General features: G+C 41.5%; 1 protein-coding gene across 2 annotated transcripts in view; it reads right to left on the minus strand.

Annotated features, from left to right (window-relative positions):
• Nucleotides 1-24,721, minus strand: part of LIMA1 (LIM domain and actin binding 1) — a 94,156-nt gene that overhangs the window by 36,326 nt on the left and 33,109 nt on the right. For both annotated transcript variants that reach the window (XM_008704569.2, XM_040642438.1), the window contains exons 2-3: nt 20,501-20,636; nt 6,564-6,609 (exon numbers count right to left, since the gene is read on the minus strand). In XM_008704569.2, the coding sequence (XP_008702791.2) occupies nt 6,564-6,609; nt 20,501-20,619 (165 nt within the window). In that variant the 5' untranslated portion in view covers nt 20,620-20,636. The remainder of the gene's footprint in view (nt 1-6,563; nt 6,610-20,500; nt 20,637-24,721) is intronic.

Here is a 24,721-nt window from a genome sequence, read left to right on the forward strand (position 1 = left end):
ATATTAAAACGTTTCGATGTTACTATAAGCAGCTCGAAAATGACCATTTCTCCTTTACTTATGATGACCAGGAAGAGAGGGATCTGTTGAATGGAGTACCAGCAGTGTCCCCAAAAGGGCCTGGGTAGAGGACATCCCTTAGGGGACATTGTAACAAGGAATAAGTGTGCTCTTTTATTAAAAAGAGTTCTTTTTTTTTTTTTTAAGATTTTTATTTATTTATTTGAGAGAAAGAGAGCATGAGCAGGGGGGAGTGGGAAGAGGGAGAAGCAGGCTCCTCACTGAGCAGGGAGCCCGATGTGGGCCTCAATCCCAGGACCCTGGGATCATGACCTGAGCCGAAGGCAGATGCTTAACTGACTGAGCCACCCAGGTGCCCTTTATTAAAAGGAATTCTTAAGGGTACACATTCAAAAGTGTTTAAGTGGGGACAAAAAGGGCTGTCTGGTCGGACAGCATGAAAGGTCCCACACCCTGAAATCACTCCTGGCAGTGTACCCAGGCAATGCCAAGCGTGCAGGTCTTTAGGACCCAAGGAGAGCAAAAATGGGGAAGAAGCAGTGATTTGGGGGAAGAAAAAGCAGCAAGAAGGTACAGAACAGCAATAGCTACAACAGTCTGGGCTGCACAATGGCAAGAGTATTGTATTTAGATGGCCTGGGTTATCACTGAAGAAGGGATTACAAACCGCTTCTATTTTCTACAATGAACATATGTTACTAGTCTATTCCAGCCCCACCCAGACAAGTGACCTTGGGCAAGTTTAATTTCTGAAACCATACTGGGCTACTGTGGAGAAGAGACGTGCCTACATCAAAGCATGTAGTGTAGTATCTGACATAAATAAAGCCCCCAGTAAGTGGTGACAATTAATATTAAGTGGGTGGTCCTCCCTACTCCTCCAGCCACATCTTATGATGATCAACCACCGCACCCAGTCATCTCCCAAATTCTGAACTTGGGTTACAGTCTCTTATTGTTCCTTCTATTCTCTCTATAGTCTCCACTGTTCCAGAATGGGGGTGTGGGGCACATAGTAAGGTGAAATTCTAGTTGGTTTTAACTTTTTCCCAAGTATTTTCCTAGAAGAGGCCGTGGGAAGTCATGGCGGCTGCACGTTTTCAAGGGCCCCAGTGGTTGCTACACGACCACAGCCGCCTCTCTCAAGTGTGACATCCAGCACGCTGTTCATTCTACCCAGCAAGGCTGGGGATCTTGGCAGATTTGCCTCTGGACCGTAACTGGCTTCCTGAATCCAGATTAGATACAACCTGGAAATGCAACACAATGTCTTTTCTGCAGGAGCATTTGACTTGGAATTGGGATGTGTCCCAGCACTGTCCATCTGAGATGTATGACCGTGGATAAATCCTTTCCTCTCTTTGGGTCTCTGTTATTCCACCATTAAAATGAAGAGGCTGGGTCAAACGAGCATTAGTGCTGAAATCTTGGCAGGGCTATCTTCATCTTAAAAGCTGAGGATGTTGGGTAGGAGTTAGCAGTGCAGCTGCAAACATGGGACTGCTGAGATACACAGCCCCCAAGGAAGGGAAGAAATTCCTAGGCTGAGAGCTTCCCAGAAAAGTGGTAGCCAGTCATTATGGAGAGGAGTGCCCAAACTGTACGGATTTCAAGATGTGGTATATTGCATGCTTGAAAGGAACCTGAAAATGTAACTGGTGGCAGTATTAATGGCCTGTGTTTCTCTTTCCTAGATGTAAGTAGAAGAGGAAGGAAAAGGGAAAAGTAAATTTCTGGAAAACTAGGCTATCATGTAACCTGACCCACTATTTGCTGAAGGAATAAATGTACCCACTTGCTTCTGAATGTTTCTCTAACTTGCTTTCCATGACAGAAATGTAAGTATTTCCTCTGGTCAGTCACATCTATAAATTTATATGGATATTTCTCCCTGTTCTTCAGGAGACAATTCAGGCTTCTGGTGGATCTTAAAAGCAACCCTCTGTCATTAGTGGAAAAACTGGTAGATCTGAATAAATTCTATAGTTTAGTTAATAGCATTGCACCAGTTAATTTCTTAGTTTTGATAAATGTTTGAGAGTTATGCCAGATGTTAACATTAGGGGGAGGTAGGTGGAGATACATGGGAGCTCTCTGTACTATCTTAAGAACTCTACTGTAAATCCGAAATCATTTCAAAATGAAAAGTTTCCTAAAAAAAAAAAAAAGTAACGCTCCCTCAACTTTGTATGTTCCTCTAGCTATTGCTGTCTCTTGCACTTTATAGTTAAGGGTCTTGAAAGCACTGTCTGCATTTGCTGTTTCCACTTGCTCGCTCTCCAGTCATGCTAACTTTATCATCCCAACATTTCTGAAGGAGCTCTAGTCAAGATCACCCACTACCTTTTTAACATTTTCATTTTATTATCTTATTTTTAACTTTCTATTTTCTCAATTACAAAAGTAATAAAAGGGGTGCCTGGGTGGCTCAGTCCAGTTAGTGTCCAACTCTTGGTTTCAGCTCAGGTCACGATCTCAAGGTTGTGGGATTGAGCCCAGAGTCAGGCCTGGTGCTGAGCATGGGGCCTGCTTGAGATTCTCTCTCCCTCTCCCTCTGCCCTTCAGCTTCTTCAGTCACTCTCTATCTAAATAAATAAATAAATAAATAAAATAATAATAATAAAACTCATGGGGGGGGGAGTCACAATCAATACAGGAATGTATACATGTCTTGAATATATACTCTAATTTTCCCTAATAGACTTCCTTACCCCTTCCCATCAAGATACCCACTGCCAACAGTTTGGTGCATATGCTCTCAACTTTTGGCCCCTTTTTTTTATATACTATATGTATTTTTTAGATATTATAAATATATATATTTATGTGGGAAGATACCAAAAAGCATGTTATGCATTTAAAGGCAAGATGTGGAACAGCATAGTATGGTTACTACACTATCACTACCAGTGTGTGAGAGTTCATATTTCCTCACATACTGAATATTATCTAAGGAAAGATCCGACAACTGTTTAGATTATAATTTATATTTCATGGTTACTTTAATTTACATTTTTTTATTATTAGTGAGACTAAGCATTTTTTCATATGTTTATTGTTTCTTCTTTAATTACCTGCTCACGTCCTTTTACCTCAACTGGCAAATGCAATGGACACTTCCGCTTTATTTTATTGATCTCTCTATAGCATTGGACACTACTGACCACTCCCCCCTTTAAAAAATTCCTTCCTTTCATGGTTACTGTGAGATACCCCCCTTCCCCCCCTAGATTTCTTCCCATTTCTCTGGCCACTCCTCAGTCTTTTCTACGGGTTTCTCTTCCTCTGTTCCCCCTCCCCCCCTCACATGCTGAGGTCCCTCAAGGTTCCATCTTAGGTCCTCTTTGCTCACTTACCTATTCCCTGTAGATGATGTCATTTACCTTTTGGTTCGACCCACCAGTTGCCTATTGATGACTCATACCCTATAACTCCAGGCAGATATCTCTTCTTAGCTGGTATTCCACCTGGGAATCCTAGAGGCATCTTAAACTCATCCTTGTCTAAGGCTGAAGTCTCCTTTCTCCTCTCTTTACCCCTCACCCTTTAATCTGTTTCTTTTCCTGAATCCTCCATTTTGGTGAATGTGACAATTATCTTTTCTTTTTTTTTTTTAAAGATTTTATTTATTCATTCGACAGAGATAGAGACAGCCAGCGAGAGAGGGAACACAAGCAGGGGGAGTGGGAGAGGAAGAAGCAGGCTCATAGCGGAAGAGCCTGATGTGGGGCTCGATCCCATAATGCCGGGATCACGCCCTGAGCCGAAGGCAGACGCTTAACCGCTGTGCCACCCAGGCGCCCCGACAATTATCTTTTCAAACATCAAATGTGCCTGTTCTCATGTCTCCATGCTGTGCAAGTGTGACTTCCTCTGCCACTTCTTTGCCCTTTGCTTAGTTAATTCCTATCTGTCCTTTGGGTTTAGTCAGGCACCACTTCTGGGAAGCCTTACTTGACATGGCATAGCCAGGTTATGAGTTTCTCCTAAATCCTCCCCCAGCACCATGAGGATTTCTCTAACATGGTACTAATTGCACTGGGATTATAAACGCTGTTTTCCAAACTTGACATAGTCCCTTGAAGGCAAGGACCACATCTTATTCCTCTTTGTGTCTTCAGCACCTGGCACCTAAGAGATGCTCCATACATGTTTGTCTGCGACTCTAGAAATCTATCTACACTGTCTTGAACCTACTCCGTTAGGCCTTTATCCCACCACTCCCGAACAGCACACGATTACCAATGACCTTCATGTTGCCAAATCCAATGGTCAGTTCCCAGCTTCTCTGTGTGTTTGACTCTGCTAACAACTCTCCTTTTAGAAGCATTTTCTTCACTTGGCTTCTGGCACCCATTCTCTTGTTTCTACTGCTATTTCACCAGTTGCTCCTGCCCAATTTCCTTTGCTGCTTCCTCCTTAACTCTCTAACTTTGAAACATCAAGGTGCTCCTGAGCTCAGTCCTCAGACCTCTTCTCTTCTATCTACATCCAACAAGTGTTCTCATACATCTCATGTCTTTAAATACCACTGATCCTTGATGCACACACATCTTACCTCCAGCCTGCATCTCTTCCAGTTCCAGATTTATATATACAAGTTCTTTTTTTTTTAAAGATTTTATTTATTTATTTATTTATTTATTTATTTATTTATTTATTTAACAGAGACAGCCAGAAAGAGAGGGAACAGAAGCAGGGGAAGCGGGAGAGGAAGAAGCAGGCTCCTAGCAGAGGAGCCTGATGTGGGACTTGATCCCAGAACGCTGGGATCACGCCCTGAGCCGAAGGCAGACGGTTAAAGACTGCGCCACCCAGGTGCCCCAACATATATATATATATATACATACAAGTTCTTATATAACATCTCTACTTGGATGTCTTTAAGGCATTTCATATTTAACATGCCCCAAACTAAGCTGCTATCATTTTCCCTTCTCTAAACCTGCTTTTACTACAGTCTTTTCCATCTCAATTAATGGTATTTTTCCAGGTGTTTGAGCGCAAACCACTGTTGCCACTCACAAGTCCTCTCTTTCTCTACTTTCCGTATAAATCCTGACCACTTCTCGTCACCTATATTAGCTACTACTCCAGTACAATCCATTATCATCTCTTGCCTAAATCACTGAAATTGTCTTATAATTTGTCTCCATGCTTCTGCCATTGTTCCTACAGTCTCTTCCTCCTTTTTAAAATTTAAGTCAGATCACAATACTCCTTTGCACAGAAACCCTCCAAAGGCCCCCATGTGATCAGAATTAAAGCCCAGGTCCTCAGAGTGGCTCTCTATGACTTTGCTTTTCCTACTTCTCAAACACGTTAAGAATCTTCCTGCCTCAGAACATTTGCATATGCTCTTCCTTTCACCTGAATCATTCTTCTCCTTGGTTCATATCCTCAGATCTCTGCTCCAATGTCCCCTCATCAGAGGCTTTCCTGGACCACCCTACATTCTATTCCTCTTACCCACTTTGCATTGTTTCTTAGCACTAATCACCACCCAACACAATTTCTTTATTGTTCATCTCTCCCACTATCACATAAACTCCATGATGGCCAAACTGTCATCTGTATTCGTGCCTAAAACAGTGCTTGGCACGTTGTAGGTGATCTGTGAATGCTAAATGGATGAGTGAAAGGAAAGAAGGAAGGAGGAAAGGAGGCAGGGAAAAAATAACAGGCAGGAGAGAGAGGAGGAGGAAAGAAAAGAAACCAACGGTTGAGTGAAATGATGGTAGCTTTTGCCAGAGGGGATCCATTTTTTAATTACAGGAAAATTAAGCCAAAGACCTGGTCAGCATTACCCCCTGAGAGAGAACAAATTGACAGGGGCACGTTATGTACTAATTTAAATAGATTGGGTACTATAAACTGCCAGGAGGATATTTTTGCAATGCCAGTCAAATTAAAGAATTCTTAACCAAATATGTGAGGTTTTTCCCGCATAAGATTAAATCAAGTAAGATTTCAAAAGAAATACACTCTCCAGCCCAGCTGGAGGCTAGCCAGCGGGGAGAGTACAGAATGGTTATGAGCAGAGAGCTTGTTCTAAGATTTTAGCCTTTGATGGATCCTGCAGCTGAGAAATTTGCTAACTAGAGTGGTTCAAGAAGTGTGCTTTAAACAAAGAACCCTGAGGATGACAACAGCTGCACAGCTGCTACCATTTAAATGCAGAACTATAGAAATCCTGGCTGTTTGGTTTGGAACAAGGGCTGAAGCCTAGGGGACCCTGTATTCTAACTTGAGCCGAAGGAGTAAGCCATTTCACTAACCTCAGGCAAAGCACTTGGCCTTCTATCTTTCACTCAACTCAGGGAAGGAAAAAAAGGGTTCAAAAGGAGAACTTGAGTGGAAAAATAAGATTCCCTGCACCCGAGCCACATTCTCCTGAGTAAATGGCGCACAAATCAAAGCAGCTGGCACCCATGCCCGGCTCAGCTGACATGCAGCCCAAGCCCCGCGGAGGCTGCAGGTGGCTGGGCCACACAGGCTCCCCTCGGGAAGTCCCGCATGCCCCAGGGCTTCTCAATACTTACACTTCTCCTCTTTTCCATGTTTGCTTCTTCAGCTGCTTTCTGGTACCTTCAGAGAAGAAGGGGAGAAAGAGAATATCCTCAGATTAAATTTATATTTTTACTTTTTAAATCTTTAAGAAAACAACTTCTGCCTACATATTTCTGCCAGCAAGTGTCTTTAATCAACTCTATCAGAAGAAGCAAAAATCAGAGTGGCCCTCCCTTCCTGCACTGATCCAAGGCGAAGAGGTCAAATGCTGGGAAATAACTAGGTAGAGCTGAAAGTCTGGGGTTAGAGTCCTACTTTACTCACTCATTTACTGTGCTATCTGGCAAGTCTCAGTTTCCTTATCTAGAAAATGGCTCTATATATCTATTTTCCAGGTTGCTTTGAAGATTGAGATCACGTGTGTAAAAATGCTTCAGAATTAGTCAAAGGATATTAACATTGCATTGATCAGAGGATGCACATTTCCCCCGCACTATTGTCTCTGGAATCTTATAATTCTTGCCAAATGATGGAGAGGTAGTCATACTGCCTGGTCATGTGTGAATTTAATCTAAGTTGTTGGTATTGTCACTTTAGCTCAATGTATTTGATGGTATTGCACATGTTTTAAATGCCACTTAAAATGTCTTTAAAGAAATTACACTATGATTTGGTATTTAAAGAAAAACTACTTTATTGTTTTAGGTATGCAGAATGGCGATACATGAGAAAAGTTTATGTGCTAAGCAAGCATCGGTCCTTTTAATTGGCAGTATTTTTTCTTAGTGACGCATAAAATAGTGGCAAGGCTACAGTGGATGGCATCTTAGATTTGATAAACAGGCATATATGATTTAATTATTTTATTATTACTTTTATTATTTTTATTACTTGGATCAGAAGATCCCTGAGAAACAACTGAAGTCCCAGAGCTTTTCAGGGGGGATCTAGTTTTCTCCATTTGAAGACAAAGATGGGCTGGGAGGTCTAGGCTGCAGCAAATCCCCAGACCACCCAGAACAACCTTCACCTGGCTTCCTCAGGGCCTCTGAGACAAGCACGGAAAGGCCTTGTACCCAGAGAAGCCCCATCCCGTGACTCTCCTTAAGCCTACATGCCTACCACTCAGCACCAATCCTACCCTAGAAGAGGGCCATTTGTTCTGTCTTAAGGTAGAATTGCTCAATTTCACAAGACATTTGGGGAAGGAAAAGGAGGTGAGAGAAAAAGATAAAAACTAGAATGGGGAAGGGCCCATGCCTCTACCAAAACCAACTTTCAATTAAAAAAATACCCTCATAAGTTCAGAACTTTCTTGGTGTGTGTGTTAAACAGAATAACCTTATTCAAAATGAAGGACAGAAAAATGCCCTGGTTCTGGTATATATATATTTCAAATATAGACAAAGACATCTCAACAACGGTGCCACCATTGCTTACCTGCTATGTAACCTGGGTTACATCACTCCATTTACTTGGGCCTCATCTACAGAATTAAATGACTATGTGAGAAGATTTCTAAGGTCTCTTCCAGTTCTGTCACTGTTTAAATTTGAACAATCAGATATTAATAAGCGTCTCATTCACCAGGCTGGGAATCACTCTGCAACTGAGCAAAGCTTTCTAATAAAGTAGGGTGAACAACTTCCAAAAAATCTCTGGCATTTCTTTGACCATAAATAGGTTATGGAAGATAATGGGCAAGTGACAAGCTGGGAAGATACCTGGCAACTTATATTACAGACCAAAGGCTAATATTCCTAAATTAAAAAAAAACTCTTACAAAGAATGATTACCCAACATTTGCATCAACATGGATGGGACTGGAGGAGATTATGTTAAGTGAAATAAGTCAAGCAGAGAAAGACAATTATTATATGGTTTCACTCATTTGTGGAACATAAGGAATAGCAGGGAGATCGTTAGGAGAAGGAAGGGAAAAATGAAGGGGGGGTAAACAGAGGGGGAAATGAACCACGACAGACTACGGACTCCGGGAAACAAACTGAGGGTTTTAGAGGGGAGGGGACTGGGGGGACGGGCTAGCCCGGGCAAGGGTATTAAGGAGGGCACGTATTGCATGGAGCACTGGGTGTTATATGCAAACAATGAATCATGGAACACTATATCAAAAACTAATGATGTACTGTATGGTGACTAACACATTGTAATTAAAAAAAAAAAGAAGAACTCTTACAAATCAATAAGAAAACCACAAACAACTTCATAGAAAAATGGGCCCAGATACAAATGTACAGTTCACAAAAAGGATATCAAATGGCTCTTAAACAAAAAGGATGTTCAATTTCAAAATGAAAATTCAAACAACGCTAAAATTCTTTACCTATGACATAGGAAGAGATTTTTTTTTTTTTTAAAGAATTTATTTATTTGACAGAGAGAGAGACAGGCAGTGAGAGAGGGAACACAAGCAGGGGGAGTGGGAGAGGAAGAAGCAGGCTCCTAGTGGAGGAGCCTGATGTGGGGCTCGATCCCAGAATGCCGGGATCACTCCCTGAGCCAAAGGCAGACGCTTAACCGCTGTGCCACCCAGGCGCCCCGAGATTTTTTTTTTAAGGCTAATATACAGGAATGCCTGGGTGGCTCAGTCAGTTAAGCGTCTGCTTTGGCTCAGGTCATGATCCCAGGTTCCCGGGATCGGTCCCGCATTGGGCTCCCTGCAGGGAGCCCGCTTCTCCCTCTAACTGCCGCTTCCCCTGCTTGTGCTCTCTCTCTCTCTCTGACAAATAAAATCTTTAAAAAAAAAAAAAGGCTAATGTACTGATAGTAAATTAATTAAACCTCTATGGAGGGCATTTTGTCAATTTTACAAAAATCACAAAAGCACAAATGTTGTGATTCATTAATTTTGTTTCAGAATTTGTCCTACAGATATATTCATACAGGCAAAAATGACTTTTATGTTAGACTATCTGTCATAGCATTAAATGTAGTAACGAAAGACTGAAAACAAGCTGAATGTCCATTAGCAGAAGACTGGTAAAGAAATTATAATCTATTCATGTATGGAATACTATGCAGCTATAAAAAGAAAAAGGGATAGTGGTGACAGCTGCACAACAATGTCAATGTTCTTAACGTACTGAATTGTATACTTAAAAATGGTTAAAATGATAAACTGTAAGTTATGTATATTTTACCACAATTAAAAAAACACAACACAACAGTGTGATATTGGCGTAAAGACAGACATACAAATCAATGGAATGGAATAGAGCCCAGAAATAAACCCTCACATACATAGTTCAAAGGCTTCTCAACAAAGGAGCCAAGACCATCTAACAGGGAAAGGATGGTCTTTTAAACAAGTGATGCTGGAAAACTGGATATCCCGGAGCAAAAAAAATGAAGTTGGACCCTTACCTAACACCATATACAAAATTAAGTCAAAATGGATTAAAGACCTAAGTGTAAGAACTAAAACTATACAACTCTTAGAAAAAAATAGGGACCGAGCTTCATGACATTGACTTTGACAATGATTTTTTGGAATAAAAGCACAGCAACAAAAGAAAAAGACGACAAACCGAACTTTAACAAAGCCTGTGCATCAAAGGAAACCATCAACAGAGTGAAATGGCAATCCATGAAATAAAAGAAAATATTCGCCCATCATATCTGATAAGGGATTAGCATCCAAAATACACAAAATTTTAAAAAATAACAAATACGGGATAATATTGTATTCTTTTTATTTTTTTTTTAAGATTTATTTATTTCAGAGTGGAGGGGCAGAAAGAGAGGTGAGAACCTTAAGCAGCCTCCCCACTGAGCATGGAGCCCAACATAGAGTTCAATCCCAGGACACTGAGCTCATGACCTGACCCAAAACCAAGAGTCTGACACTCAACTGACAGAACCACCCATGCACCCCTGTACATACAATTCTGCATCTCCTTTTTCCACTTTAGAACAGCTGAATTTTCATTCAAGCAGTATGTTCTAAGCACTAGAGAAAAGGAGTAAAAGAAATAACCCAAAGAGATACAGTTCCTGCTCTCAGACAGCTTACAGTTTAGACATTAAACACATAAGCACATGAATACACACACACACACACACACACACACACACACACACACGCACACGCACACCAAAAATCCTTCAAAGAAAAAGAACACAGTATTATGAAATAACCTAACAAAGGAACCAAATTGGGAAGGCAGTGGGTGGGGCGTGTGTGTTGCATGTGTGAAGGGAAGTCTTGTTGAAAAAATGACCTTTAGACTGAGATCTAAAGTTTGACCAGAGGAGTTAGCCAGGCAAAACAAGGCGGAGGGGTGGGGGAAAGCATTCCAGGCACAGAAAACTAGCACACGCAAAGGCCCCAAGGCAAGAAAGTGTCTCAGGTGTATAACGTACACAAAGAACTCCAGTGTTGCTGGAGCACAGCGAGAAAGGGAGAGGGCAAGAGATGGTGCGGGGAGGCAGGGGTTTCATGGGCCATGGTGAGCATTTTGAACATAATCCTAGGTATAAGGAATGGCCTCTGATCCAATTCGTGTTTTTAAAAGAGTGTTCCACAAAAATAAACTCAAAATGGATGAAAGATCTAAATGTGAGACAGGAATCCATCAAAATCCTTGAGGAGAACGCGGGCAACAACCTCTGTGACCTCGGCCACAGCAACTTCTTGCTGGACACGTCTCCAAAGGCAAGAGAAACAAAAGCAAAAATGAACCACTGGGACTTCATCAAGATAAAAAGCTTCTGCACAGCAAAGGGAACAGTCAACACAACTAAAAGGCAACCCATGGAACGGGAGAAGATATTTGCAAATGTCTTATCAGATAAAGGGCTAGTATCCAAGATCTATAAAGAACTCATCAAACTAATACCCAAGAAACAAAAAATCCAGTCAAGAAATGGGCAGAAGACATGAACAGACATTTCTCCAAGGAAGACATACAAATGGCCAACAGGCACATGAAAAAATGCTCCACATCACTTGGCATCAGGAAAATACAAATCAAAACCACAATGAGATACCACCTCACACCAGTCAGAATGGCTAAAGTTAACACGTCAGGAAACAACAAATGTTGGCAAGGATGCAGAGAAAGGGGAACCCTCTTACACTGCTGGTGGGAGTGCAAGGTGGTGCAGCCACTCTGGAAAACAGTATGGAGGTTCCTCAAAAGTTAAAAATAGAGCTACCCTACAACCCAGCAATTACACTACTAGGGATTTATCCAAAGGATACAAACATCATGATTCGAAGGGGCACATGCACCCCAATGTTTATAGCAGCAATGTCCACAATAGCCAAAATATGGAAAGAGCCCAGATTTCCATCAACTGATGAATGGAGAAAGAAGATGTGGTATACATATACAATGGAATATTACTCAGCCATTAAAAAGAACGAAATCTTGCCATTTGCAATGATGTGAATGGAACTAAATAACCAAAATAAGTCAGTCAGAGAAAGACAAATACCATATGATTTCACTGATGTGTGGAATTTAAGAAACAAAACTGATGAGGGGCGCCTGGGTGGCACAGCGGTTAAATCGTCTGCCTTCGGCTCAGGGCGTGATCCCGGCGTTGAGGTATTGAGCCCCACATCGGGCTCCTCCACTATGAGCCTGTTTCTTCCTCTCCCACTCCCCCTGCTTGTGTTCCCTCTCTCGCTGGCTGTCTCTATCTCTGTCAAATAAATAAATAAAATCTTAAAAAAAAAAAAAAAGAAACAAAACTGATGAACATAGGAGAAGGGAAGGAAAAATAAGATGAAAATTGAGATGGAGGCAAACCATAGACACTCTTAATCATAGGAAATAAACTGAGGGTTGCTGGAGGGGAGGGGTAGAGGGAAGGGATACTTGGGTGATGGGTATTAAGGAGGGGACTTGATGTAATGAACACTGGGTGTTATATGCAACTGATGAATCATTAAGCTCCTCCTCCAAAACTAATAAAAAAATTAAAAATAAAAAATTAGCCTAAAATAAAATAAAAATAAAAGAGTGCTCCAGAGGCTGTGTGGAAAATGGACTGGAGGGGCTGAGAAAGGAGGCAGCATTAGTGGGAGGTGATGCTGGCTTGGCCCAGGGCGGTGGCCTTTGAGAGAAAGAAAAGTGAGCAGACTTGAGATGCATTTCAGAGGTGGAATCAACAGGATTGGTCACGAAGGGAGGAGGCAGAAGCAGTCAAGAACGATTCCCAGGTTTCTGGCAGCGGAGTCAATGGAATCACTGTTTACTGGGATGGGGAATTCTGGAGGAGAAGCAAATTTGGGGATGGGGAAGATAAAGAGTTCAGTGTTAGCCATGTTAACTAAAACATCCGTTTGGTGGTAGCAGTGATTAGATACATGTGTCTAGAGCTCAGAAGAGAGATCTGAGCTAGCAGTATAAATTTAGGACTTGTCTGTCCACAGATGGTAAAGCCATGGGAGTATATGAATGATATCATCTGTGAAGAGTGTGTAGTGTGAGAAGCAGTCCTGGAGACTCTAACATTTAGAAGTCAGCAGACGAGAAAGAGGTGTGAGAGAGAATGACAAGGCACAGACAGAGAGGTGGTAGGAAAACCAGGAAACTGCCAGAGAAGCCAAGAGAAGGAAAAATGTGGGAAGGACAAAGTGCTGAGAAGTCATGAGAGGCAAAGGCTACAAGCACAGAAGGCTATGGGAACCCTGGCGATCCTCTTCCATTATAAATATAATTAATTCACCCATACTGCTTTTAATGCACATTTGGATTGGTTCCAGTTTTCTACCACTACAAATAGCACTTGGTGAATGTCCTGGTACATATATTTTCCCCGACTTGTACTAAAATACATCTGTCTGACAGCCCCTAAAAATGGAAATGCAGGGGAAAAGTGGATTAGAGGGAAAGGAACTTAAAATTGGCCTTGAACCTTGTTTCCACACCCCCTGGGTAATCATCTACAGTATACTACAGCAATAATACAATATATGAGAGGCAGAGCCAATCAGCAGACAGATTTATTCTTAGTCAATTGTTCTCTAAGACAAAGTATTTACACTGTGGTTAGTTGAGTAAATAAGCTCAAAGGTTCCCTTCCCTTTACTGTCTTAACAGAAACATAGATTTAAAGTAAGAAGACCAGAATAGTTTTCATCTTCAAGCCTGTCCTTTTAGCACTGAGGCATCTGCAGACACAGGTATATACGCTGGTGGCTATCTAGAATTATGTTTTGAAACTCCCACTCCAATCTCCCCACCCTTTATTTACAATGAGGTATTGCTAAATAGTAGATACACAGGGAGGAAAGGTTGCATACCTCTGCTTTCTTCCAAGTCAACGCCTTGGTGCTTTTACATTTTGCACTCCCAGGATGATAAGAGACGCTGAGGTGCCGTACTTCTGAATTCAGTGTTAGACTAGGATTCAGGCCTCAGACTTTCCTCAAAGGCACTTGGAGCCACTAAGCATTATTCTGACTACAAAATGTGAAGGTTGCTGATTTTGCGGGGGCAGGGGAGGGGAAAGGCATTTTAAAGATCCAAATTTGAGGTAAAAAATATTTGCAGTGACATTTCTATAATTAAAATCTCATCCCTCTTCCCTTCCCGGATTGTCTTGTCCTCCAGTCTCTTCTTCACACACAGAATTTAATCTTGCAACTGCTCATTAATGCTCAGCTGTGAGGCAGGCAGCTGATGGAGGATACTAAAATTATCTTGGGAGCAATAACAGTGCCTCAAACTTTTCTAAGGCCAGAATAGAGTTCCTGAGCTATGAGTCTTGTTCGTATGCCCTCAAACACAGCAAAGGGAAAATGGAAACTCCCAAGTTTTAGGCAATGTATTTTCCTCTGGAACTATTTCACCACTAAAAGATTACAGAGAAGCAAAAATGGGGTGAAAAAAAAGAGGAAGTTAGCCAGGGAGATCTGAGGGTCAATTTTTTCTTAATGAAGGAAGAACAGTCAGAGAAAACTAAATATAAACCATGTTCTTTCTTCAGACTATGTTACGGGGAAAGTTATAACAAGAGCGGGAGGAACTGTGACATGGGGGAAGGATGATGGGGGGGCAGGGATCTGTGTGCTGAATTCAGCTTTGCCATTATCTTGGGGGGTGAACTTCAGTCATAATTGCTGGATATCAAGTTCCTTGTCTGTCAGAGGAACGGGGTAAAGGTTAGCCAGATCAGTGGTTTTAAAACTCTTTTCACTGCAGAATCCTCTCTTCAAATGGTATCTGATTTAGAACCTAACATATAAAAGGGATCAAAGCAGGACGGCTAGTGTGGAAGGTCTGAGGCTTGGCCCTTCAGATCTTCCCATCTTCCCAGAACGGGCCCCTGAGGTTCCTCTGAAGAACTCAATTAAGATAGGTTGAAAACCACTGAGCTAGATTCCCTTTACTTCCAAAAATATAAGAGTCAAAGAGGAGTCTTCTGCAAAGAAACCAAACTCCAGCAGAAGAGTAACATTTTCATCAAGCAAAGGATTATTTCATGCTGAAGTCAATGGTGAGTAAAACCAGAGCTAGCCATTTAAATGGACTCATCAATAGGGCCTTTCTTACCTCAAATTTAATAATTTATATAGTATAGAGGTTCAGTAAAAGAAATAAGTCTGGAGCTATAAAGAACTCATGAGACGCAAGCTCTGATGCTAGAAAAATTACTCTTACGTACAAAGAAACGTAAAATGTGCTAACAGTTAGAAAGTAAAGCCCAGTTAATTCTACAAACATGAGCCAGATTAAGCTTCCCCCAAACACCACTTTTACATTTCTCTCTGATCAGAAACTTCTTAAGGTTTCCTTTAGTCTCTTAACTAGGCTTGTGCAGGATTTACTAACTCAACACCCCGTAATAGGGAGTGTTTGAAAATAAGGGAAAATCAGATCACCAGGTATTGGAAGTCGAAATTAGTATTTGCTTTGCGGAACCCAGTCTTGCAATCTGCTTTAGGAACCTACGGTGAGTGAACCCTAAAAGCTGTAAGCAAGATCAGCAATGTTGATTCAGGGTCTCCACTGAGCATGAAACGGAGAAGAGGTCCAGGCCAAGTCTCTGGTTTTTACCGTCCTAAGTGCACATGACACCCTGTAGCACTTCTGTGCTTTCTACCTCCCGTGGTTCTCTGCAGTGTCGCCTCCATGCTCTCAGCCTACCAAATACAATTCTACTCATTCCTCAAGATCTATTCAATGCATTAGAATACAAGAATCAGATGAAAAATCCCAGACAGAAAGAAATCCAACTATTCACAGTGTTCTCAGCTATAAAACAGGCCTAAGGTTGCTCCCTCATACAGTTTTTCTTAGGATTAGAAATAGTATCTGTTTCTATTAAGAATCTAGCATGGTGCCTGGCACACTGATTCTGTTAATGGGTTTGGAACTTAGTTTTGGATAGCTGTCATTTGCCCTTATAACCTTCGTGGAGAAAAGACAGTCACCCTGCTATGCTATGAGAAGGTGACCTCTAAGATCACTTTGTACTTTCTCTCTGTAAGATTAAGATGGCCCCTGAGATGAACTGCTTTTTCCAACTTTCTAATTCTCATCAGTGCTACAAGACCCAATTCCTCTATTTTGAGAACTGGCTGGGGTGTGGGGGGAAGATTACAGAATAAAAGGGTGGGAAGAGAACTGAGGAAGGGGGGAGAGTTGCACTGAGGTGACCAACCGAGGAAGGCAGGGAGGGAAGTGAAGCCAGGAAGGAGACTAACATCCAGGGCCTCAGTGTTCTGTTTTGGCCCAAGAGCAGCATCGGTGAGAATAAAAGAGTAGAACAGTATTAGGATAGGAGGCTGCAGTCAGACAGGGTATTCCAAATGCACGTTCCAGAGATGGATTCTCTGTGACAATAAGGCTGGGACCGGATTCAAGGCCACAGGACACAATGTGCAGGTTGAAGAAGTAGGGAAGATCAAGAAATTAAGAGTCCAGAGTATGAAACAGTTCCAGTGGACCAGCGATTCTTCACTGGGGGTCCTACTGGCCCTGGGGGACATTTGGAAATGTGCGAGGGAATCTCATTGGGGTTTCCCTTCCGCCCCATTTTTCTTTTTTGGATGGCACAACGTCATGGGGTACGTTTGGAGGAAGGCAAGATGATGAACATCTGGCAAAAGGAAGGTCTATCTCCTCGAAAATGCCCAGAGCACCCTCGCTGAGAGACACAGAGACTAGAATGCAGCTGGAAGCTAGCGTCCCCAGTGAAGGTGAGGAGTTTGGCCAGGCGGCTGGCACACCACTGCAATGAAGGGGAGGATAAAAAGAGTCTAGTTAGACGTGAGCCTCAAAGCACAGGCTTAGAACTTCAGAACAAGGAGTGAAACACAATGGATGGGAACCAGTAGGATAGATGCAGGAGAGCAGCAACCTTGACTCCTGGCCCCAGGATATTTCAGGGAAGCATATGCAGAAAGAGCAAGCAGCCACCGCTCAGAGACAGAATGCAAGTGGAGGGAGAGCCAAGTTCAGCTAAAGAGAGGTGGGGCTAGCCAGGGTGAAAAGGGTAAGAATGTGGAGAAGTCTCTCTGCAGAACAGGGAGTTTCCAAGTCCCATTAATCACATCCCAACAATGTCTCAATTCCTTGTCTTCCTTTCCACCCCTGCTGCCCTCCACCCTCAAGAGCTTTCACTTGGGTTCTCAAGAGAGCCTTACCGCTTGTCTCTATGCTATCAATCTCTCACCTTGCCAGTATACCTTTTACATCGTTGCCAGAAACATCTTTCTAAAATACAAGTCTGACCATGTCATTCTCTGCATGGAAACCTTCAACTGTTCCTGTTGTTCATCTAACTAAATCCTAAACTTAGGAATGGCATTCAAGGCCTTCTATCACCTGGCCCAAACTGAACTGTACCAGTTGTTTCTCCCTTTTGTATTTCTCCATGCCGGACTGCTTGCTTTCCTATTCCCTTTGTTCATGGTCAGTTTCCACAGTCCTCTGGTGGAACCTATCATAAACCGAACTCATTCTGCTTTATGTTCAAGTTCACCGCTGCGAGTTCACAAGTCCATCTCTTCCACAGAAGGTAAACTAAACTTCCCTGAAGGTAAAATTCACCTGGGATACTTGCTGAAAACACAAATTCCTAGGCCCCATCCCAGATACATGGAATCAGAATCTTTTTTTTTTTCCCCAGTTAGATTAGTACAAGGACTTTCCTTTTATTGTCAATTAGAACAGCCACTAGAGAGGTTTGAAAAATGATGGACATGATCTGTTTTACATTCTTGAAGGTCACCTTGTCTGTAGTGTGGGTAATTAACTGTATAGCAGCAGAAGGGGAAGTAGTGAGGCCACTGAGGGAGCTAGTGCAGAAAACTAAGGGGAGATGGAGGCAGCTCGGCCTCACCGGGACAGCTGTGGAAGTGCTGGGAAGCCGTCAGACTGAAGATGCATCTGACTGTAAAGCTGACATGCTGCTAGACAGTTAAGACTGCAATTTGCCTATGAAATGTCTTCGTGTTAGTCACCTACATAATGGCTCTTTGTTAGTGTGAGTGAGTGTGTGTATTTATAAAACTTCTTTCGTAATCTTAGGTTGCCAGACCTTGCTAGGTAAGACCACAGTACTACCTGTACAAAATATCTGATAATGCCCCAGAATGCTGGATGGACTACTCTAGAAAAGAAGAAATGGTTTCTAAAATTACATCTTGCATTGTTCTAACACAGAACAGAATCTTTAGGGGAGGGGCAAGGGAAGCCATATAGGATGGTTTTTAAAACATGTCCAAAAAAATCATTGACATTCCTCCCATTAAAAAGTACAGTCAGGGGCACCTGCGCAGCTCAGTCGGTTAAGCGTCTGCCTTCAGCTCAGCTCGTGATCCCAGGGTCCTGGGATCGAGACCCGTGTCAGGCTCCCAGCTCATTGGGAGTCTGCTTCTCCCTCTCCCTCTGCCTCTCCCCCTGCTTGTGATCTCTCTGCCTTTCTCCCTCTCAAATGAATAAATAAAATCTTTAAGGAAAAAAAAGAAGTACAGTCAAATTCCCCTCCCTCTGAAAATGGGTCAGCCTTAGGGACTGGTTTCCAATGAAGACAATGTGGCAAAAGTGATTCTATATAACTTCTGAGGCTAGGTCATAAAAGGCCACACAACCCCTGAACCTGACCCCCTTCTTCCTTTGTTTCCTCCCTCCTCTATCTCTGGATGCTTGCCTTTGGAACCCAGCCAACTAAGCCAAGCAGCCACATGGAAAAGCCACGTGTAGGTACTCTGACCAGGGCTCTAGCTGAGATCCCAGCTGACTGCCAGCAGCAACAACCCGAACTGTCAGTGAGTGAGCCTTTAGATGACTATGGGCCCTGTCTTTGAGCCACCCTGGCTTATGCTAAGGCAAGTGGAGGCAAGCCCGCCCCAAACTGGAGACTCGCAAGCAAAATAAATGTTAGTATTTCAAGCCACTAAATTTGGGGGATTTTTTTCCCCCTAGGCAACAACAGATAACTGGAACACCACATTATTAACAGGCACCCCATGTGATTCTTAAGATGAAGGAAGTTAGGGGACTTCATCTACTATGTAAATTATACTAACCTATACCATTAATTTCCTTGAGGTCAGGGATTAAATCTTAAGAGCTTTCCAGATCTCTATCCCTTTTTTTCTGAAATCTCTATTGATTTTCTTGTTTTGATAAGAACAATACATGTTTGTTATAAAATTACAATAATATAAAATGTATAATGTGGAAGGTAAAAGGGCTACGTAGTTTCTCTCCACCTTCACTCTACCTTAAGCAGTAACCAAGGCCAGCAGTTTGGAAGGGCAATGTTTTCCACAGAAAACAAGTGTGTGATGCATTTGGCACTGAAGAAAAGGGGACATTGCAGATTACAGAAACCTCCTATCGGTATTTAGCTGTATCCTAGATACAGTTCCCAGAATCATCTTCTTCAAATCTTGACCATCTTTCTTCTCTTCAGTGTATAAGAGCTTCCTATTAATTAACAAACTCTATTCGTGAGGTAAACCTACCACCTGTCCTAAGCCCCTCCCAGTATGGCATCTCTATTTGAGTGAAGCCAATGTGTTTGCCATCCCTGGTCATATTATTTACATATAGTATCCCTCTTACATCTGTTGAGTGCCTACTATGTTCCAGTCACCGAGCTATACATGTGCTAGGCATATAAATTAAGCAAGAAAGGGACCCTCATATCAAAGAACTCATGGTCCAAGCAGGGAGTCAGCAAACCTTCTCTTAAAGGATCAGATAATAAATATTTTAGACTTCGAGGCTATATGGTCTCTGCTACTGTAGCATGAAAGCAGCCATAGACAATGCACAAATGGATATGGCCATGTTTCAATAAACCTTTATTTACTAAAACAGGCAGCCAGCAGGCCATAGTTTGCCCAGTTTGCACTGCTCAACAGAATGTTACGCAATGGTGAAATGTTTCTGTGATCTCCAATATGGTAGCCACCAACTACATGTAGCTAGTGGACCCTTGAAATGTGGCTCGTGCAGCTGATGAACTGAATTTTAAATATTATTTAAATTTAATTAATTTAAATTTAAGTCGGTACATATGCAGTGGTTACTATATTGGATAATGCAGATACAGAGTATACCTAACACTCCCTTCAACTAAATCAAAACTTGCCTCAAAACTCATCTCACCTCTGGAAAGCCTTCCTAACTAGCTTCTGCCCATGATGGTCACTTTCTCTCTCTTATTCTGTTTCTGGTCCTTACTCCCACTCATTTTGGATGTGCTGACACTTTGAGTAAGAATTACGTGTTTTATAATTAACTTTTGTGTTTGTAACTTTTTCTATTCCCAGCTAAAAAAAAAAAAAATTCCAGGATAGAGAATGTGTCTCCTGATTATTATCATCCTTCTCCTTAAGCACCTCATATGGTGCTTCAATTTCAGAAGGTGCTCAATAAAGCCATTTTACACCATGTACTTCCTTTACTGATTCCCCTGACAGGTGGTAATGTTTGCTCAAGACAGATGGTCCTTTTGGACCAGGATCAGTACTTACTTGGAGAATATTTCTACAATAGCCGATGATTTGTTCTTGTTGACAAGAGAAAGTTCTTTGGCAGTTACCCTCAACGATACTGAAGTCCACTGCCGTCTATTAAATGGAGCTGATTCCATCTTGTCTACAGATATACCTATGGAGTAAAGAAAGTCAGAATATCAGACACAGAAGAGGATTCTCCAGCATCCAAGGACTGGCAGTGCTGTGCGAAGAGAGAGTAGAAAGCCCTAGACCGGCAGAACCACACTCCTCTATGGTTCTCTCAGAAACTGTAAACTTGGTCAAATGATTCAATAGCTGAGTTGTAGTTTCCTGTAAAATGAGAAGGTTAGACCAGATGATCTCTAAGGTCCCTTCCAGTTCCATCATTTTATGACTGACCTCACTGTACAAACATCAATTGGCCTTCCCCTGAACTTAAATCTGTTCCAAAGTCACATTTGGAGTGAAATATTCCACTCTTCTGAGTTAACATCCCAGGGGAAGTACAACTGGCATCTCTGTAGATTCAGGTCCAAATTAGGTTCTACCTACCTCCAAGTTTCTTTTGGCTGCTCTCTCTCCCCAAACTCTGCAGCACTGACCACTTGGTTTGGAGAGAGAGCTGGGGACACCGTATGGTATCATATAAAGAGCAAGGGCTTTAAGTCGAGATAGACTTTACTTGAAACCATAACTTTTGTTACCTTGAACAAACTATATAATCTTTTCAGTTTTAGTTTCTTCAGCTGAAAAATGAGAATAATACCTACCATTATAAGTGTTTTGATATGGATTTAAGGAGATAATATATTTTAAATACTAAGTATATTATAATAGTATTAAGAACATTTTAAGTATAATATATTAGAATTGGCTTTTGTATAAAATAAATGGTATAAAATCAAATAAACAAAAATAAATTCTTATTATTTTTACATTTTAACAATCTTAACAACAGGGGGAAGTATAATGCACTTTATATTTTTTTAACGATTTTTTTATTCATTTGAGAGAGAGAGAGAAAGAGAGAGATTACAAGCAGGGGGAGGGTCAGAGGGAGAGAGAGAAGCAGACTCCCTGCTGAGCAGGGAGCCCTACACAGGGCTTGATCCCAGGATCCTGAGATCATAACCTGAGCTGAAGGCAGATGCTTAACCGACTGAGCCACCCAGGAGCCCCAGTATAATGTACTTTAAATTCAGAGGACAAAACCTCTATTCTGAAATTCTTTTCTAAAATCCCTTTGAGTCAAAGCATACATAAAGGCATGCCCCTGAAATATGTAGTCCCTATTCATTAATCTGGATGGCTTCGTTTTTGTCCCAGAAATTACCAAAGGAGTTTTTGCCCTAGTAATTACCAAAGGAGTTCCAACCTTCGTTCAGAAGAGGTAAGATTAGAAATGAGCCAATAGTTTCCTTATTTGAAGAGTGAAAAATACTACTTGCAGGTATCTTGACAACCACAAAGCATAACTGATCTGGCAGAATGCATGGTTCATCAGGTACTGCTTCTAACAACCTTGACGACAACGGAACACACACGGTGTGCTTAACCAAGCGACTTGGGCTGCCATTTCACACTAAAAGTCCTCTTATGCAAAGTAAGTGATAAGCAACCCTAAAAGACCACACTACTTTTCCACCTGTAGTACTCATTCTTCCAACTAAAGCACTGTCTGAAAACAATGCTAATTTTATTGTTCTGTTTACTTGTTACTGTTTCTTGTTACTTGTTACTGTTTACTTCCCATGCTGGAAGGTAACATAGAAGCCTCTCGTGGTAAGGAGGTCTGCTGTTAGAGACAGACACATCTAAGTGGGAGTTCTGGCCTCGTCCCTAAAACTTAGATTTCTCATCCATAACAAGAGTACTTCCTTCACAATATCCTTATGAGAAATAAATAAGATAAACAAGACTGTGACACAGAATAAGTAATGAATGTTGGTTTCATATAATATCTCTTTTCCTGGATAAAATAATCTTAATTCTACATGTTCTTTTTTTTTTTTTTTTAAGATTTTATTTCTTTATTTTGCAAGAGAGAGACAGCGTGCAAGCAGGGGATGGGGCAGAGGGAGAGAGAGAATCTCAAGCAGATACCAGGCTGAGTGCAAAGCCCAACGTGGGGCTGGATCTCATGAGCCTGGGATCATGATCTGAGCCAAAATCAAGAGTCAGCTGCTCAACCAACCAAGCCACCCAGGCGCCCCTCTACATATGTTCTTTGAAGTAAACTTGAATGTATCAAATAATATATATTTATTTGTCTATCTGCTTTCCAGTTTGTATCTGACCCACCAAACATTGTCAGCCCTTATTCTAATGAGAAAAAGACATAGAAGGAACAAACAATTCAGCTAAACTTAGTCATGTAAAACCACAATAATGACCCTTTGGGCCAAGTTTAGGAAATACTGAACAACACTTTAAGACACTGTTTGGTACAACTGTGCTTCCAATGTAGGTGTGGGTATAAATGTTGTCAGTGCTTCTATAGCAATCAATTCTGGATCAAAGAAAAAAAAGGTATGTTCTCAAATTTCTTTATAAAAAGGAAAAATCATTATTTGAGGCACTGAGTGTAGTTAAAAAAAAAAAAAGAGTTTAATTCCCAAGTCTAATTCCATGGTTTTGATTAATCTTGACCAGAAATCCAAGAACAGTTAGAATACCTACCTTGGTAGAAGACTAGGTAAGCATGCTTTACATTCAAGGAATGAGGTTGCTCACACCCTGACCACACTTCTCGTTACAGAAGCAATACTGTTAATTTCTTAACAACGTGATTAGCACCCTATGAAACAGATAAAGGTAAGAATCAGTGTATGATTTTTGATAGACTCTGGTATCAGGTTACTGAGTAACTAGCTACTTTCTATAAGGTATAGGGACAGGGCCCTGCCCAAATAGAGTGTAACAGCTATTGACTTGGGGTGGGTTCCCTGCTCAACGGGGAGTTGGCTTCTCCCTCTTCCTCTGCCCCTCCTTCCGTTCATGTTCTCTCTCTCTCAAATAATAAAAATCTTTATAAAAAATCTGTTGGCTTGCTGACATGTACCCCAACAATTGTAGCATAAAGCCGAACGTGATTACAGGTAATGCAAGGTCTAGGAGTAGAGGATCTGATTTTCTGGCTTGATGGGAGGGAAGGGGAGAGACATCAGATTGACTTGGGACACAGAGATGGGCAGAATTTCATCAACCGACGGCGGGAGGAGGAAAGTGCATCTCAGGTAGAGAGAACCGCATTACACTCTTAGGGAGTTGAAATAGCATAGAATACTTCAATGGAGTTGACTGTAGGTGTAAGAGTAGTTGAAGATAAGGTAGGGAACTAATGGGGCCAGAATGGGAAAAGCCTTGAAAACCACGTTAAGGAGTTTGGGCCATATTCCAATAGTGGAAAGAACTAGTCTGTGAGTGAGCAGAGATAAGGACTGGTCTTAACATGCCACTCCCTAGCACAGGTGTGACCTTCATGGCAAATCAAAAAAATAATTTCCCTGAGCCCAACACCCACAACTGTAAGATAAGAGTTTTATAGCAGATCACCCCCTAGTCTCTATGGTGGAACATGGCAAGTTTCCGAAAAAGCAAGTAACATAATGGGAAGCATGTTTTAAAAGCTGTTTCTGCAGCAGTGTATAACTTGGTAAGAAGGGAAAAGATTGGAGTCTAATTTACTTGTCAAAAAGATCCTAAAACTGTTGAAGTGAGAGGTAATCGAGGTTTACATTAGGATGGAGGGAGTGGCAAGGTGGGAAAAGAGAACTGAGTGTTCTTAGAATAAAACGGACTTAGGGATAGAGAAGAAATCGACACTGGCATCACCAAACTTGAATGATGAGAAGATTGCTGATGTCTTAACAGAGAGAGTAAATATAGGAAGAAGGGGAGAATGATGGATTTTGCTTTACACGTGTTGAAATATACACATCTACAAGAAAAAGCCTAGTGAGACATTACAGGAAGCTAAAAATTAAAGGCTAAGGTTAAAAATCAGACTCTTGGAAAGAAGTGAACATTTTACAACATCTACTTATGTGAAGTACATATCTCAATTTTCAGAACCACTTTACAAGACTGGTTTTATTGTCATATTTATGATGAAAAACTAAAATTCAGAGATATTAAATAACTTTACAATGATCTCTTAGTTATGAAGTAACAAGGCTGGGATTCAAATCCATATTCTCTTTGATTTCCAAACTCAATTTTCTCTCTACTACAAGT

The sequence above is a fragment of the Ursus maritimus genome, unplaced genomic scaffold (genome assembly GCF_017311325.1).
Source record: "Ursus maritimus isolate PB19 unplaced genomic scaffold, ASM1731132v1 scaffold_26, whole genome shotgun sequence".
NCBI classification, from domain to species: Eukaryota; Metazoa; Chordata; class Mammalia; order Carnivora; family Ursidae; genus Ursus; species Ursus maritimus.